The sequence below is a fragment of the Leptopilina heterotoma genome, unplaced genomic scaffold (assembly GCF_015476425.1).
Source record: "Leptopilina heterotoma isolate Lh14 unplaced genomic scaffold, ASM1547642v1 Lhet_121, whole genome shotgun sequence".
Classification (NCBI taxonomy): Eukaryota; Metazoa; Arthropoda; class Insecta; order Hymenoptera; family Figitidae; genus Leptopilina; species Leptopilina heterotoma.
Genome location: NW_025110839.1, coordinates 506,709 through 522,445, shown reverse-complemented (window position 1 = coordinate 522,445; position 15,737 = coordinate 506,709). Strand labels below are relative to the sequence as shown.

The window sequence follows — 15,737 nt, the reverse complement described above, 5'->3', positions numbered from 1 at the left end:
AGGTATAAGTATTTATTTTTCGAAAATGATAACTAATAGTGTGGATTAATAAAAGCGAAAAGAAAATTAAATTTATTCGCTTCTCTGCAAATATTATATCGCTTTCTCGTGACAACTTTTATTTTTCTAGTTTCAGATGCAATTAATAAAGTAAATAACAAAAAAAAAACGTACTTAAGAGTTTTTCTCCATTAAAGAAATAAGCATTCTGGTTTTCCGATCTTTTTTTTTAAACTATATGTAACGAAGCATTTCGTTATGATTTTCCTTTTTGGTTATTTACGTTTAATATTCATTTTGAATATTCGCGGGTCTTTTGTGATTGGGCCGGAGGTTTTGGGTTTCGTCGTGTGCGGTGGTTCCAGCGTCCAATGGGTGAAGCGGTTTAGGAGTTCGTCTGTTGGATCTTCGAGGAAGCGTCGCGAGAGGAAGCCGGCCGGCATCATTACCATAATTAATTGCTTTCGAGTCAGTTCGTTATAAGTTTGTAAAGTATAGTCAATTAATTATCTTTGCCGTAATTCTGAATAACAAGTTAAAGTGTAAATAGTAATAAATAAATACGAGTGTTGATTTGAATCCGTGTTTAATATTTATTATTGGTAAATTGTTGTGTTTGTGTTTTCTCATTTTTGTTGCCGTTGTTTCGACTTTGGTAAGTCCATAAATAATTCTTGAAACCTGTCGTTCTGTCTCGCCGTTTTCGCATCAATCGGTTTGGGTCCGAAGCGGAATCTCCCCTTTGTTTTATTAAATAATTTATTGTGCAGTTGATGCAATTTAGAGGTTCTTTAAATAATATCTGTCACAAATTTGGCGCCCAACGTGGGGCAAAGCGTTGGACTGAGAGACAAGACGACATGGTTAATATTTGTGTTTTATGGTTTAATAAATAATATTTTTGGAGGCTAAGAGGTTTGTGTTTGGACACAGAATTTTTTGGGTTTGAGTGATGGTCAATTTGGCCATATTCGGGATTATTTTAAGTGATAAAATTGGTTTTGAAAAATTTGTCGGAAAACATGTGCTCGTGAAATATGGGCAGACATTTTGAATAGGCGCGAAAGCAAAGTTGAAAAATGTCGAAGTTTGGACAATTATTTTTCTGTGAGGCTAATTTTTCGGGAATTCCAGTGTAATAAATGAAAATTTTTGGCAGTGAAGTATTGACGGTAAATAATTTAGGCAAGTGACGCGAATTTAAGTGATAATTTTTTTTGAGAAAAATCGAACGGATTATTTTTTGTCCGTAAAAGTATTGACATAGTGTTTGTCGTGTTGGTTTGGTATTGTGTGGTCAATACTTTGGCTGTTGGTTCAAAAAGTTGAACTTTTGGTGGATTTTTCTCGAAATTTTCGCGAGCAATTATTTTTTATTTTACGGCAATTGGAATAATTGACTTTTATTTTTATTGGGAAAAATATTTTTGGCGGAAATAAAATTCGGGGAACTTGGGAAATTTGACAAATTTTCGAGGAAGCAATGGTTGAGTGCAAGTGCACTGGGCACATGGCAAACGACGCCGGTTGAGTATTGGTGGTCAATACTATTGCGTCGAAAAGAAAAGTTAATTTTCTAAATTGTTTCTCGGCCATTTTTAATTAATTAATGATTAATTGATTTTTAATAAATAATTCTCGTGAATATTTTTTAGGTTTTGTCGCGTTTAGGGAAAAATTTTACAGGACGGCGATTTTGGGCCGTAGGAAAATTTTGAGCGTTACTGGCGGCCATATTGTGGTTTTAATTTTGAACAAAATTTTAATTAATGAAAATTTTTATTGTTTTAATCCGAATTTCGAGTGAAATTTTTTGTAACTATTGTTTGTGTTTGGATTTTTATTTTATGCTATTTTGTGGGGAAAATAATTTTTTTTTTATTGATTATTTTTCTCAAAAGTAAAGTTTTCAGGACTTTGAAAATTTTTCACAAGTGTAAAAATTTTTATTTTTGGATTTGTGTGATGGCATAAAATTTTGGTTTTTGTTTTAGTGTAAAAATTTCCAAATTTGTTGGTTAATGGTCACTGAGCAAGTTTGTTGTTTATCATTTTATTATTTGTCGGGAAAATTGATATTTAATTTTTATATGGCAAATTGATGGTTAATTGATAAACAATAATTTTTTTTTGTGGATTTAGCGGACTAATAATTTGGGTTTGGCACGACGAGGGGTCGTAAAGGTCAAAACAAATTGGGTAAATCCATGAGGATTTAGATTTGTTTTAAGTGACAATTTACAAATTGGTTTTTGGGTTTGGAAATTTTATTTGAATATTAATTTGTTTTTAGTGTGTGTTTTAAAATTTTTTTTAAATTGATTGACAAATAATTTTGTTAATTAATTGTTTGGTTTGTTGTGGATTTATTTAGTAAATTTTCGCATTTTTGGATAAATCGACACGATTATGGATTCGTATCAAAAGCATATGCTCAAAATTTTGGAAAGTCGGCAAGCTAGGGTCATTTGGAGGGAAATTCAAAGAACCCCCGTTAATGATGTGGTTCAAGAATTGGTTAAGGCTAATTGTAGTACAAAGGGTTCAATCCAGGTACTACGGGAACGTTTATTACGATTCAGGACCAAGGAAATTTTAGCGGGAATAATTTCGGTTCCATGGTTGGAAATGTATGATGCGGCAGATTCTCAAAGGGTTTTCTTGAGCGAGGCATTAGCACCTCGTAGGGCAAGAAGGGTCGATTACTCGGGTTATGAAACAGAGCAGGAAGCGGCCATTGATTTAAGTTCATATGAGGGCAACCTGTTAGGGGAACTAGATTCTCAGGTTTTGTCGAGTAATGACGATTACTTTTTGGGTTTTGAAAGAGAACAACAAGTAGAAAGTGCCGAAGTAGCTTCGGCCAGCAGTAGCACTGTTACGACTTGTGTGACGTCAGTGGCCAACTCAGTGGTGACCACAACATCTAATTCGAGCGGGAGGGCCGCAACGAATGTGGTTTGGAGTTCGGCAGTAGGTGGCGTCACCTCTCCAATGATTACACCGAGTAGTTGGAGAGTAAGTCAGGTTAATGCTAGGATGCATTTCCATCCAGATTTGGGCGCTATTTTTGCCCAAAATAGGAACGTAGAGGTTAATTGGTTACACCCCCCAGTTAATGCAGTGGCCCAGACACTTGAATCGGTCTCTGATAGGGTAGTGTCTCCCCAAAATTCGGGAAATTCGGGACCTAGTGGAGGTTCCGGGGTGATCTCGGATCAACAAATTGCAGGTCCTGAGGTTATTTCCCAACAACAAATTGGGGGAAATGGGACTATACCCAAACGACCACAGATAAATCGGTTCGATAGTGGGACACAGTGGGAGCCACAGGCCCCTAGAGTAGAATCGGCAGGTTATTACTCCCAAAGGAGTAGGGCTTACCAGGCTGAATCGAATTTTGACTTGAGCGACGAGGTTGTTAATAGTTTTCCGGATAAGCACCATAAGAGAATGTCTTCTTTTAATAAGGATATTAAGAGGGTGCTTACCCCTCCTGAAGCAGAAGAGTGGGGGAGACGAGCAGAAGGTCTTCCAACTCCAGTAGGGATGGATTCGGAAAGCGATAGTTGGGATGAGATTAGGAAGCAAAAAAGTAGGAAACGGTCCCAAGGGCGTAAAAATAGTTCTTCACGTAAAACTAGGCTCTCAACGTGGCAGTTGTCCAGTGACTCTGAGTCAGAGGCGAGTCTGGACTCTAGGAAAATGGTTAATAGGTCAAAAAAGGGCCATCACCACCACCATGGGTCTAGTTTGAATTTAACAAAGGCGCTTAAGGACTGGGAAATTAAATTTTCGGCGGGCGAAAGGGAGGACCCAGAAGAATTTTTAGAGCGGCTAGGGGATTGCATTTCATGCTATGATCTTTCTGGTCAAGAAATTCTTAAAGCGGTTCCTTCGGCGTTGCGTGGGGCAGCCAGCCGTTGGTATAGGTTGACTAGGAACGAAATTGTTTCGTGGAAACAATTTAAAAAGGCGTTCTTGAGAGAATTCTCCAGTGTTCTCGATGATGAGGACCTTTGGGACGAGCTTAAAGCTCGAACTCAGGCTAAAGGAGAAAGAATTTCAACCTATATTATGAGTCTGCGCACAATAGCCGATCATTTTAGGCATCCTATTTCTGCTAGGAAATTTTTGCGTGTGGTTTTTCGAGGGTTAACACCTGATTATCGTAGGTATGTGTCGAATTTCGAGGTTGAAAATATAGGGGAATTAGAGCATATTCTGAGGAAATACGAGCGAATCAGGGACATTGACAAGAGGTATGTTCCACCCCCGGCTAAGGAAAAGATGAGGGTTCCGTCGGCTGCACCAAAAGGGGTTCCGAAAGGGACAAAATTGGATGCATTGGTCGAGGGCTCTTCATCTGAGAGTAGTAAGAGTAGTAAAAAGGCTAGGGGACAAAAGAAGTCCAAGAATAAATCTCAAGCGAAACAGGAAACAACGGAAAATAAGGAAAATGCAGTGGATGCATTTGGGATGAGTCAGGGTCGGCCTAGAGGAGCTGCAGGGGGTCAACCAAATAAAGGGTGGCCCAAGCCAATGCAGGTAGCTCCGGGGCCGGTACAACCTATAATTTATTCGCAAAGTGGGGGCGCAAGGGCCCCACCTAATGCACCGAGCGGCCAAGTGGCTGGTGCATTACCCCAACAAGGTAGGCCTAAACCGGGTGTATCAAACCAGGGTAGTGGTCAGGTTCCTTTTATGGGTATTTGCAATGGTTGTCAGGTTGTGGGACATCGTCTGTCCCAGTGTCCTTATCGGGTTTGTTTTAGCTGCCAACAGCAGGGTCATTTTGCTACAGAATGCCCTAGCAGACAGCAAGCTCAGGTTGAGGTTTCGTGTCAGGTTTGTGGGGCTAAGGGAGCAGTTTTTGCTCAATGTCCAAGGTGTGTGGAGTTTCGAAGATATTTGGAAAACGCGAAAGGGGGGGGACAAACCAACTTCTTCCCCCCCCAATCCAAACAGTAGGGACAGGGTTAGAGGTCCCTGTGTGTAGTAATGCAGTGTTTTTGCGTGTTCAAGAGATGGATTATTCGTTGCCGAGTGAGGAGAACTCACTCTGTAATCCATCTCAAGTGTGTATTGTTGGTGAGGAGGACTCACCTGCAATTGTTGAAAATTTGTGTTTGTCGAGTGAGGAGAACTCACTCTCAAATATTGGGAATTTGTGTTTGTCGAGTGAGGAGAACTCACTCTCAAATGTTGAGAATTTGTGTGTGTCGAGTGAGGAGAACTCACTCTCAAATATTGGGAATTTGTGTGTGTCGAGTGAGGAGAACTCACTCTCAAATTTTGGGAATTTGTGTGTTGCGAGTGAGGAGAACTCACTCTCAAATGTTGGAAATTGTGTCAGCGTGAATTTGGGCACATTCGGTAGGACTAGGCTTGAACCATGCTCAGGTCGTCGCGGGACTTGGGACGTTTCTGGTGGAACAAATGGCTCGCCAATAGTGGTTACCGAAAACGAGAGTAGTGACTTTGGTCAAATGAATGAGGAGTACTCATTCTCTGTGGGCTTAGATAGAGCTGTGGTTTCTGCGGAAAAGCTTAGTGAGGCCCCTGGTGTTAGTAGGACTAATAGTGTTGAAGAAGGTTCAACACGTAAAGTCCAGGAGAGGGGAAAAACTGCATCGGATGCAGTAGGTTCTCCGGATTCAAACGAGATTGTCGATGGGACTAGGCCTGAAAATAGGTACTTTTTAAAGGTAATCATTGCGGATCGTCCATACTATGCGTTGTTCGATCCAGGGGCAATGGTTTCGGTTATTGGTCCCAAATTGGCTGAAAAATTCAGAGAAAGGTTGGAACAAGCGGATACGGCAATCCAAAGTGCCATTGGGGGATCCACTCAAACTTTAGGGAAATTAAGGTTATGGTTGACAGTCGATGGATATGCGCAGTCTTTCGAGCTGAAAGCCCTTAGCACCTTAACCCAGGATTTAATTTTGGGAATGGATTTCTGTAGGGAAATGGATATGGATGTCCAGCTTGGGAAAGGTCTCTGGAGGATTAATGGCCAAGAATGGCATAAGTTTGCGTCCGATAATGGAGAAATAAACTCTGAGGGTATTTTCGCGGAATGTGCAGGTATTTCGGAGCTTACGGTTGATCAGAGAAATGAGGTTCAAAGTTTGGTTAATGAATTGGTCCTTCCTCAAGGTCAGGAACATGGGGTGACGTCGTTGACGGAGCACCACATTAGGTTGACTGATCACTCGCCGATTAAGCATCGGCCGAGGAGAATGTCTCCGATGATCATGCAGTGGTTGATCAAGGAGGTTCAAAAATTATGGGATCAAGGAATTATCGAACCAGCGTCCAGTGATTGGAGCACTGCGCCGGTAATAGTCAAAAAGAGTGATGGGACACTCAGGTTATGTTTTGACTATAGGGACCTCAATAAGGTGACAATTAGGGACGTTTACCCGATACCGAGTATCGATTTTATTTTGGATAAACTGAGGAAGGCTCGTTATATCTCCAAAATCGATCTCAAAATGGCATACCATCAGGTACCGATGTCGGCGGAAAGTAAAAAGTACACGGCTTTTTCGGTTCCAGGTTTGGGTCTCTTCCAGTTTAAGAGAATGCCTTTTGGGTTAACAAACGCCCCCGGCACGTTTCAAAGGTTTGTGGACTCGTTGTTTGGTCCAGAATTTGAACCTGTCGTTTTTGGATATCTCGATGATATCATAATTGTCACCGATGATTATGACGAGCATATCAGATGGTTGAGGATAGTGTTGAAGAGATTGGCGTCTGCTGGTTTGGTGGTAAACCCAGACAAATGTGAATTTGGTTGCTCTCGGGTAACCTATTTGGGTTATGTTTTGGATAGGGATGGTTTGAGGCCTGATTCCGAGAAGGTGGCACCGGTTTTTAGAATACCCGGCACCCCAGGATATTAAACAGCTTCGGCGTTTCTTGGGAATGGTTGGGTGGTATTCTCGTTTCATAGAGAATGATAGCGAGATCAAGGTACCACTTTTAAGGCTTCTTCAAAAAGGAAGAGCTTGGGAATGGACAGCTGAGCATGAGGAGGCTTTCCAAACTTTAAAGAAAAAGTTGGTATCGGCCCCAGTTTTGGCTCGGCCGGATTTTAGCAAACCGTTCACTGTCCAATGTGACGCTAGCGACTCAGCGATTGGCGCGGTGTTGACTCAGGAGTCTGAGGATGGCGAACACCCAATTGTGTACGCAAGTAAGGCTTTGACAGGGGCAGAAAGGAATTATAGTGTCACTGAGCGTGAGTGTTTGGCATTATTATGGGCCATTAAAAAATTCAGGCCATATCTAGAGGGATATCGGTTTAAGGCTATTACGGATCATAGTGCTCTGAGGTGGCTCAGGAATCTTAAGGATCCGTCTGGTCGTTTGGCTCGTTGGGCACTCGAGATGCAACAATGGGATTTCGACATTGTTCATCGTCGCGGTGTTAATCATCACGTACCGGACGCATTGTCGCGTATGTACGAGGATAACACGGACGAGATGTCGGCTTTCAGCACCATTGATGACCCGTGGTACATCAAGAGGAAACAATTGGTTGAGGAGTTTCCTCAACGTTTTCCAGGTTGGTTGGTGGAAAACAATTTGTTGTATCGTCATAGGAACGATCCATTATTGTTACCAATCACGGGCGAAGAACAGGGTTGGAAGTTGGTTGTCCCAGAGGAGCATCGGAGTAGGATACTCAGGGATGCTCATTCTGAAATTGCAGCAGGTCATTTGGGAACAGAGAAGACATATGCTAGGGTGGCTGCAGAGTATTACTGGCCAGGCATTTGGCATGATGTCCAGAGGTTTGTTCGCGAGTGTCCTGATTGTCAAAGGTTTAAGGTTTCGCAAGAAGGACCTCAAGGGTTAATGGGTCAAAGGATTGTGGAACAACCGTGGACGGTGGTTGCAGCAGATTGTATGGAGTTTCCATCCAGCAAGAATCAGTGTAAGCATTTGGTTGTTTTCCAGGATTTGTTTACACGCTGGATTGAGGTTAAACCAATCAGGTCGGCTGATGGCAAATCCATTGCGAAGGCATTTGAGGAACTGGTAGTGTTCAGGTGGGACACTCCTCACTTTCTGTTAACGGATAACGGAAAGGAGTTCGACAACCAACACCTCAAATCCGTTTTGGAGGACTATGGTGTCAGGCATTTAACAACGCCGCCATACCACCCCCAGGCTAACCCGGTCGAACGAAGTAACCGTACTTTGAAAACGATGATTGCGACTTTTGTGGGCGAGGATCATCGGAATTGGGACAAACATGTCCATGAGTTCCGACATGCGGTCAATACGGCTGTGCAGTCTTCAACAAAGGTTTCACCGGCCTTTTTGAATTATGGCCGTCAACCTCAACTGGTTAAGAGTTTGAGGAGAGAAGTTGAAGGTAAGGTTACGGTTCAGAGGATTGATCCAGAGGTTTGGTGCGATAGGTTGCGTAGGTTGGACGCGCTGAGAGATTTGGTTGCAAGGTTTATTGACGAGAAACGGGAAAAACAAAGTCGTTATTATAACCGTAATAAACGAGAGGCTACATTTCATGTGGGTGATCAGGTTTTATGGAGGACTCATAAATTGTCGAATGCGGCAAATAGGTTTTCGGCAAAGTTGGCTCCTAAATTTGAGGGTCCCTACGAAATTGTTAGGCAATTGTCTCCTTCGGTTTACGAATTGGGTTCGGGTAATAACCGTCGTGTGGCTAAGGTTCATGTGTCCGATCTCAAACGTTTTATACCTCCACGTTCTCGGCAATAATTTTGAATGTGTTACTTATTTATTTTATGTTTTAGATTTGTTCGAGCCAAGTTAATTCTTAAAGGATCATCGTCATCATGGGCGATATGTGGCGCAGCAAACTCCCTTCAGGCTCTGGTCAGGCATCAGGAGGTGCCATTAGACGGGTGGTGAGAAGCCATGAGGTTTCTAGTTCCTCGGAGTCCGACGTGTCCTTGCCTCCAGCTGGTGTTCGTTCTGTGGGTCGCGGAATTTCTTTCGCCTGGCAGGATGAGGAGCAAGCTTGTGCAGCTCGCCCCGGCACAGGTGTGGATCGTGGAGCTTGCTCAGCGGAAAGTCGTGAGTTTTTGGAGAGCCAGTACGCTGTTGAGGAATTGGACTCAATCGTGATGGACCAAGAGGATGATCCGGTTTTGGTCAACGAGGGAACTAAAAAACATAAGGCTTGTGGTCGTGAGGAACCAGAGGTTCAGGTCCGACCACGGGAGCCAAATGTAATGGTGGTTCCTCGTCCAGCGGACCGATTCAGGGAGGAGGCTAGGCTCGCACGGCCTATGTTGACTGTGGGACGGATTTTCTGTCGGTTGGACCGCATTCCGACGGACCCGGATTTGGATCCTCCTATGGGGGCATGCTTCAATTGCTGGAGTATGTCCCACAAATTGGCTTACTGTCCGGAGCCAATTGACATTTTCTGCCGGAATTGTGGCCGATTTGGGGTCATGATGGAGGATTGCCCACGCTGTGCACGAGCTTACCGTTTGTGGATGAAGCGTTCGGGTTCATCAGTGTCATTGGAGAGATCTGACCAGTCGGAGTCAAGTAGAAGAGGTCAAGGGACTAAGGGCGGCAATAAGGGAGCCGTCTATCACAAAAAAGTGGCATCAGTGGTCGTTCGGGCTGAGGTTGATGAACCGGGGCAACTTGCTCCAGTTCAGATGGCTGAAAGGTTGCCATTGGTTGGCTCAGCGGTTGAACCGTCGGCTGATGAGGTGGTTCCAGATCCAGTGCCTTCGGCCACTGGGTTGATGGACGATTTGAGGTTGCTGGAGGCATCTTTGGTTGGCCTCCCGCAGGAATTGGCGATTGCGGCTCGCACTGCTTTTTGGCAGGATCGCCAACGAAGAGGTTTCCCATAGAATGGGGGCCCCAGTATTTTGAAAAAAAAGAGTTTATTTTGTTTTTTTTTTTATTATTTTTGGTTTTTCATTATTCTTTAATTTAATTTGATTTTTCTGGTTAAGTGTTAACTAGTTTTTGAATAAATATATTTAGTTTCATTCTTTGAATTGGTAGTTTTTCTTTTGTTAATTTTGGGTTTAATCGGCAACAATTTTTGGATTATTGTTGGCCTAGGAGAGGGGATTGTAACGAAGCATTTCGTTATGATTTTCCTTTTTGGTTATTTACGTTTAATATTCATTTTGAATATTCGCGGGTCTTTTGTGATTGGGCCGGAGGTTTTGGGTTTCGTCGTGTGCGGTGGTTCCAGCGTCCAATGGGTGAAGCGGTTTAGGAGTTCGTCTGTTGGATCTTCGAGGAAGCGTCGCGAGAGGAAGCCGGCCGGCATCATTACCATAATTAATTGCTTTCGAGTCAGTTCGTTATAAGTTTGTAAAGTATAGTCAATTAATTATCTTTGCCGTAATTCTGAATAACAAGTTAAAGTGTAAATAGTAATAAATAAATACGAGTGTTGATTTGAATCCGTGTTTAATATTTATTATTGGTAAATTGTTGTGTTTGTGTTTTCTCATTTTTGTTGCCGTTGTTTCGACTTTGGTAAGTCCATAAATAATTCTTGAAACCTGTCGTTCTGTCTCGCCGTTTTCGCATCAATCGGTTTGGGTCCGAAGCGGAATCTCCCCTTTGTTTTATTAAATAATTTATTGTGCAGTTGATGCAATTTAGAGGTTCTTTAAATAATATCTGTCACATATATTCAATGTTGTTTTAATCCGAAATAGGAAGTTCTATTTGCAAAGAAATTTCCTCTACTTTACTTGACGAGACATATAAAAATTTCATTCTTATCTCTATTCCAACTCTAAATACTTTTATTTATTTATACTTATTTATATACCAATTATTTATTAAATTTAAATTCAAATAATTGTAAAAAAATTAAATTTTCAATACTATTCTTAAATATTTATACGTTTGATAACAGTTATTAATAACAAAAATAATATATAATAATATTATAAATAATACAGGAAACTAATTTTTTCAAGAGAAATTAAAATATTTAATCTTGTTGTTTGCTTTTTTCCTAACTTTTGAAATAATTTTCCTTTTCAAATGTTTTCAATTTTAAAATTAATGTACCGAAAATAATTGAATTCATTTCAAGAATTTTATCAACATTTTTTTAAATAATTGAATTCTTTCGAGAAAATTGAATTGAAAATAATTTAATTCTTGGCAAGATTTTTATTTAAAATTCTTTAAAATAATTGAATTGTTTTGAAGAATTTATTTCAATTTTCTTGAAAATAATAAAGTTTTTTTTAATAATTTTTACTAAAATTTTTGAAAGTAATTGAATCTTATGGAGATTTTCTTTTAAATTTTTAAAATAATCATGTTTATTATTAATTGTAATTAATAATTTTTTTATTAAATTATATTAAAATTATTTACAGAAAATTAAATTCTTTTATACAATTTTATTAGAGTTTTCGTAAAGAATTACGAAATTCTCATTGTTGAAAATAATTAAATTTTTATTAAAACTCTTGAAAATAATTGAATTTAAATAATATTCAAAAATATTATATTATATTTTTAAAAATAATTGTATTCTTTTGAGAAATTTTATTAAAATTGTATTGAAAATAATTGAATTCCTCCGAAACATTTTATTATTTATGAAAATAATTGAATTTCTTTGTAGAATTTTGTTATTTATGAAAATATTTTAATTTTTGCCAAGAATTTTGTTATTTATGAAAATATATTTTTTTTTTTGCCAAGAATTTTCTTATTTATGAAAATAATAAAATTCTTGCGAAGGATTTTACAATTCATAAAAATAATTGAATTATTTCGAAGAATTTTATTTGAAGTATTGAAAATAATTGAATTTTTTGAAGGATTTTTATTTAAAGTTTTGAAAAGTATGATTTTTTTTAATTTCACCAAAATTGTTGAAAATATTTGAATTTATATTATAATTCTTGAAAATATTCGAATAATAATTGTATTCTTTCGAGAAATTTGATTAAAATTGTATTGAAAATAATTGAATTCATCCGAAACATTTTATTATTTATGAAAATATTTTAATTCTTACGAAGAATTTTCTTATTTATGAAAATAATGAAATTCTTGCAAAGAATTTTATTAAAATTTTTGAATAATAATAAACAAGACTATTTAATATTATGTAACTTAAAATCACCCTGGGGGAACGGGTTGATGCTTTCTTGACGCGAAAACGTCAAGAATCCGTCAAAAGTTGACGTTAACAAAAAAAGTGTTTTAAATGCAAAAATATGATAAAGTAAGTATTGGGTTTTGTATAAAAAGTGTTTATTAATCGTTTATGACCATATTTGTTACAAATTAATGTAAATTAAGTGAAATAAAAGATAAAATATGTGGAAATGTCAAGTGAATGTGTATTGATAAATTAGTGTGTATTTATTGAGAAAGTGTTATTGTCATGATTTTTTAATGTCAGATAAATAGTAAAAAAGTGTAATTTTATTATTATAATGTGTTATAATTAATAAAAGTTAATGTTTTAATAGTATGAATAATGTATATATAGCAGCTATGAAAATAGTGAAGGACGGTTACCTACAATAACTGTTGATATGTCGCCGCGCGTTTTGCACGACAGATGGCGGGAGTGGCATTTGTCCATGTGTTTTATCACATGAAAATTAAACAAAAATACTATTTTTACATTGCAAGATACTTATAACCTTTCTTTGAATTATTTAAATTCAAAGAAAATAATGATAAATAATGTATAACTACTTAAGGACGCTGCACGGTGGGAAATATTTAAAAGTACGCATAGGCGTAGCGAGCGATTTCTCCTCAACTTCCACTCTTTTCCCCTCTTTTCGTCCATCTTGGTAAAATTTTTTGACTTTGATAATTAATTAAAAAAAATCCAGATTGAAAATGAAAAAAAGGGCGATTTAGGGAAAAATAATATTTAATAGAGAATATTCAACAAGTTTTCTTATGACGATTAGATGTTTCTATGGGCGTGAATATCAATCCGCGTTTTCCAAAACATAGCAAACTGACAGCTTAATATGGGAGGTTAGCCATGGCCGACTATATCAGGTTGCACCGTTTGCGTAGTACAGTAGAAATGAACGTGAGGAACAAAAATATTAAATGTCAATTATACTCTCATTGTTTACTATTACATTTATTATTTGTTTATTTATTTATTATTGTTATTATATCTATTATTATTTATTATTTTACTTACTTTTTTAAAATATTATTATGGAAAAGTATTAAAACAATAAAGGAAAATTTTTTATGAAAAAATTATTAAACAAATAAAATTTCTAAACAAAAAAAAGTAAATAATAAAAAATTATGAAATGTATAATTTTAAAAATTTTTTATTGTTATTTTTATTATTGATATTTTTAAGTATATGAAAAATCTAATTTAAATATTCCACAAAATTAGTTTTAAAGTAATTTTTTATAAGGAATTCAACGGTCATAAAATAAAAGCGGACAGAAAATATTTTGACCCTTTTTCAATTATCATTTTTCTTAAAAATTGGTGGATTTCGAAACACACGCGTAATTTGGTAGAAAATATGTTTTTAAATCCATGAAAAGAATTCCAAATGAAATCGATGATTTTCATAATTACCTATAGAAGTATTGTTTTGAAAAAAATCTTTGTTTTTAAACTGAAAATTCTAAAAATAACCCAGTAAAAAAAAACTAATTCAAATGAATTGAAACGAATTAACATTTTTGATAGGCTCCAATTCGTATTTGTCACAAAGCGGGATTCACTCAAGCTCTTTGTATATTCAATTGAATTTAATTCAATATGTACCAATTTGTCCAAACGAATTCGCATTTGTAAGAAATGACCAAAGCATGCATTGAATTCGTGCTAACGAATTGAAAAAAATTAAAGGCTCAAAACTTGTCCAGTGAATTGGTACGGATAGAAGGTTCGGAAGTTCAATACAGTTTCACGAATTCAGGAAAATTGCATCATGGCTCCAATTCGTATTTGTCACAAAGCGGGATTCACGAAAGCTCTTTGTGAATTCTTTTTAATTCATTTCAATTAGTTTTCGTTTACTGGGAACATTGTTATTCAATTTTTCTATATGGAAAATTATTTGTTTACTTATTTAATTTCTGATCAAAATTTAATCTTAATTTTTCTGTATTTCTATTTTTCATCAATAAAAATTACGATATGAAATTATTTAGAAAAATAAATGTCAAAAAATGCCCTTTTTTAATAAAAAAAATCTGTCCGCGCAAGCGCGGACACATTCTCATCCGCGCTTCGCGCGGGGGCTCACTTCGCTCGCAAGTTTCAGCGCGCCTCGGGGCGCGCGAATATTGATCGTCGCGCTTCGCGCTCCGGCGATTATTCCACACGTCGCGCTTCGCGCTCCGTGTGTTGTTACGCGCTTCGCGCGCAAATGGCTCGCTTCGCTTGCGGCGGTCTGCAATTGTTGTGCATTATTTGTGTTCTTGTTCTTGTTTCCTATTATATGTTTCGTAAAACATTTTTTTTCTTAAAGTTACTACGACTTTAAGGATTACATTCTCATCACATGTTTTTGTTTGCTGATGATTGCGAGATAAAGTGGATTTAAATGTATATTTTTGGTCTTGATGATTTAAATTGTGAAGTTATTTTTAATTATACTAACTCTTAGTAGAAATATTATTTGCAGAAGCAGATAAAATATTCTTAAAGTATTAGTATCAAGGTTTTTGTGTAGTGTAGACCGGAGCGTAATGGCTAACTTTTCACTCTTTGTTGATTTACACGGACATTTTTGTTTTAATTAAGTGTTTATCTCCTAGAAAAGTTACTCTAGTACCTCAGCTTTCTTTTAAAAAGTCGAACGTCCCTATATTACGCTTACTTTTTTTCTACAATGAACGTACACTTCGTCGGTATCGTAGGTATTGCTCTTTCCCGTGTAGAAATTTGTCGTGGCCTTCCTAGAAATAGACTACAGCTAGATAGCATTTGTCGTGGAAAATTATTCTGAATAAACTGTCCTGGCCCCGAAATGTTAATGTACAGTTTTCCCCTTTATTTTCTTCGCTATGAAGACAGTCTAGAATCTGGCTAAAATTTGTCTAGGATACTGAATTGAAAATTCAGTACAAGTTTGTATAGCAGGTTGTCCAAGAATTAGCTGGGCACTGCCTAGGACGCTGACTTAAGAATTTAGTACAAGTTCGTGGAGAAGGTGGCTCTGAGAGTCTAATAAGCTAGCAGACGAAATCAGTTCTTGACGTAGTGCTTGATGAAAAGAAACCAAGAGTCTACAATTGTAACTTATCTTGTTGTGAAGATAAAATCAAATTTATAAATCTAGTGAAAAGTTTTCAGTTTTCCATTTTTGAACAGGGACAGTGTAGAAGTTTAAATATATTACAGCGAAAAAAAGATTTATTAGAAAAAGGACATGTGATGTCATCATTAATAGTCTAGATTGTTTTTCATATTATAATGTTCATAATAAGTAATAAAACTTTGGTAATTTTAAGTAAATTTTTTGTGATTGCAACAATATAATATACAATTAATTTTATTATCGGTATACAAGTACGAATCTTTATAGTGAATGTGTTTGTGTTTTAAAGAAAAAATCCAATGTAGCAAAATATGTTACAATTAATTTCAAAAATAATTGTAAGAGGAATTGTGATAATAACAAATACTTTTGTATTACTGTTTTGTTTGTTTAAAAGTTAAACAAACAAAAGAGTAAAGTTGAAAAATATTGTTCTATTATTTATAAA

The 15,737-nt window shown here is 37.2% G+C and overlaps 1 protein-coding gene across 1 annotated transcript; it reads left to right on the top strand.

Moving 5' to 3' along the window:
- Positions 1 to 517: 517 nt before the first annotated feature.
- On the top strand, positions 518 to 9,891 carry LOC122511676. The gene is made up of 2 exons (XM_043627084.1): positions 518 to 655; positions 8,796 to 9,891. The coding sequence occupies exon 2, from the start codon at positions 8,838 to 8,840 to the stop codon at positions 9,876 to 9,878; it is 1,041 nt and encodes a 346-aa protein (XP_043483019.1). The 5' UTR covers positions 518 to 655; positions 8,796 to 8,837; the 3' UTR covers positions 9,879 to 9,891.
- Positions 9,892 to 15,737: the final 5,846 nt, after the last annotated feature.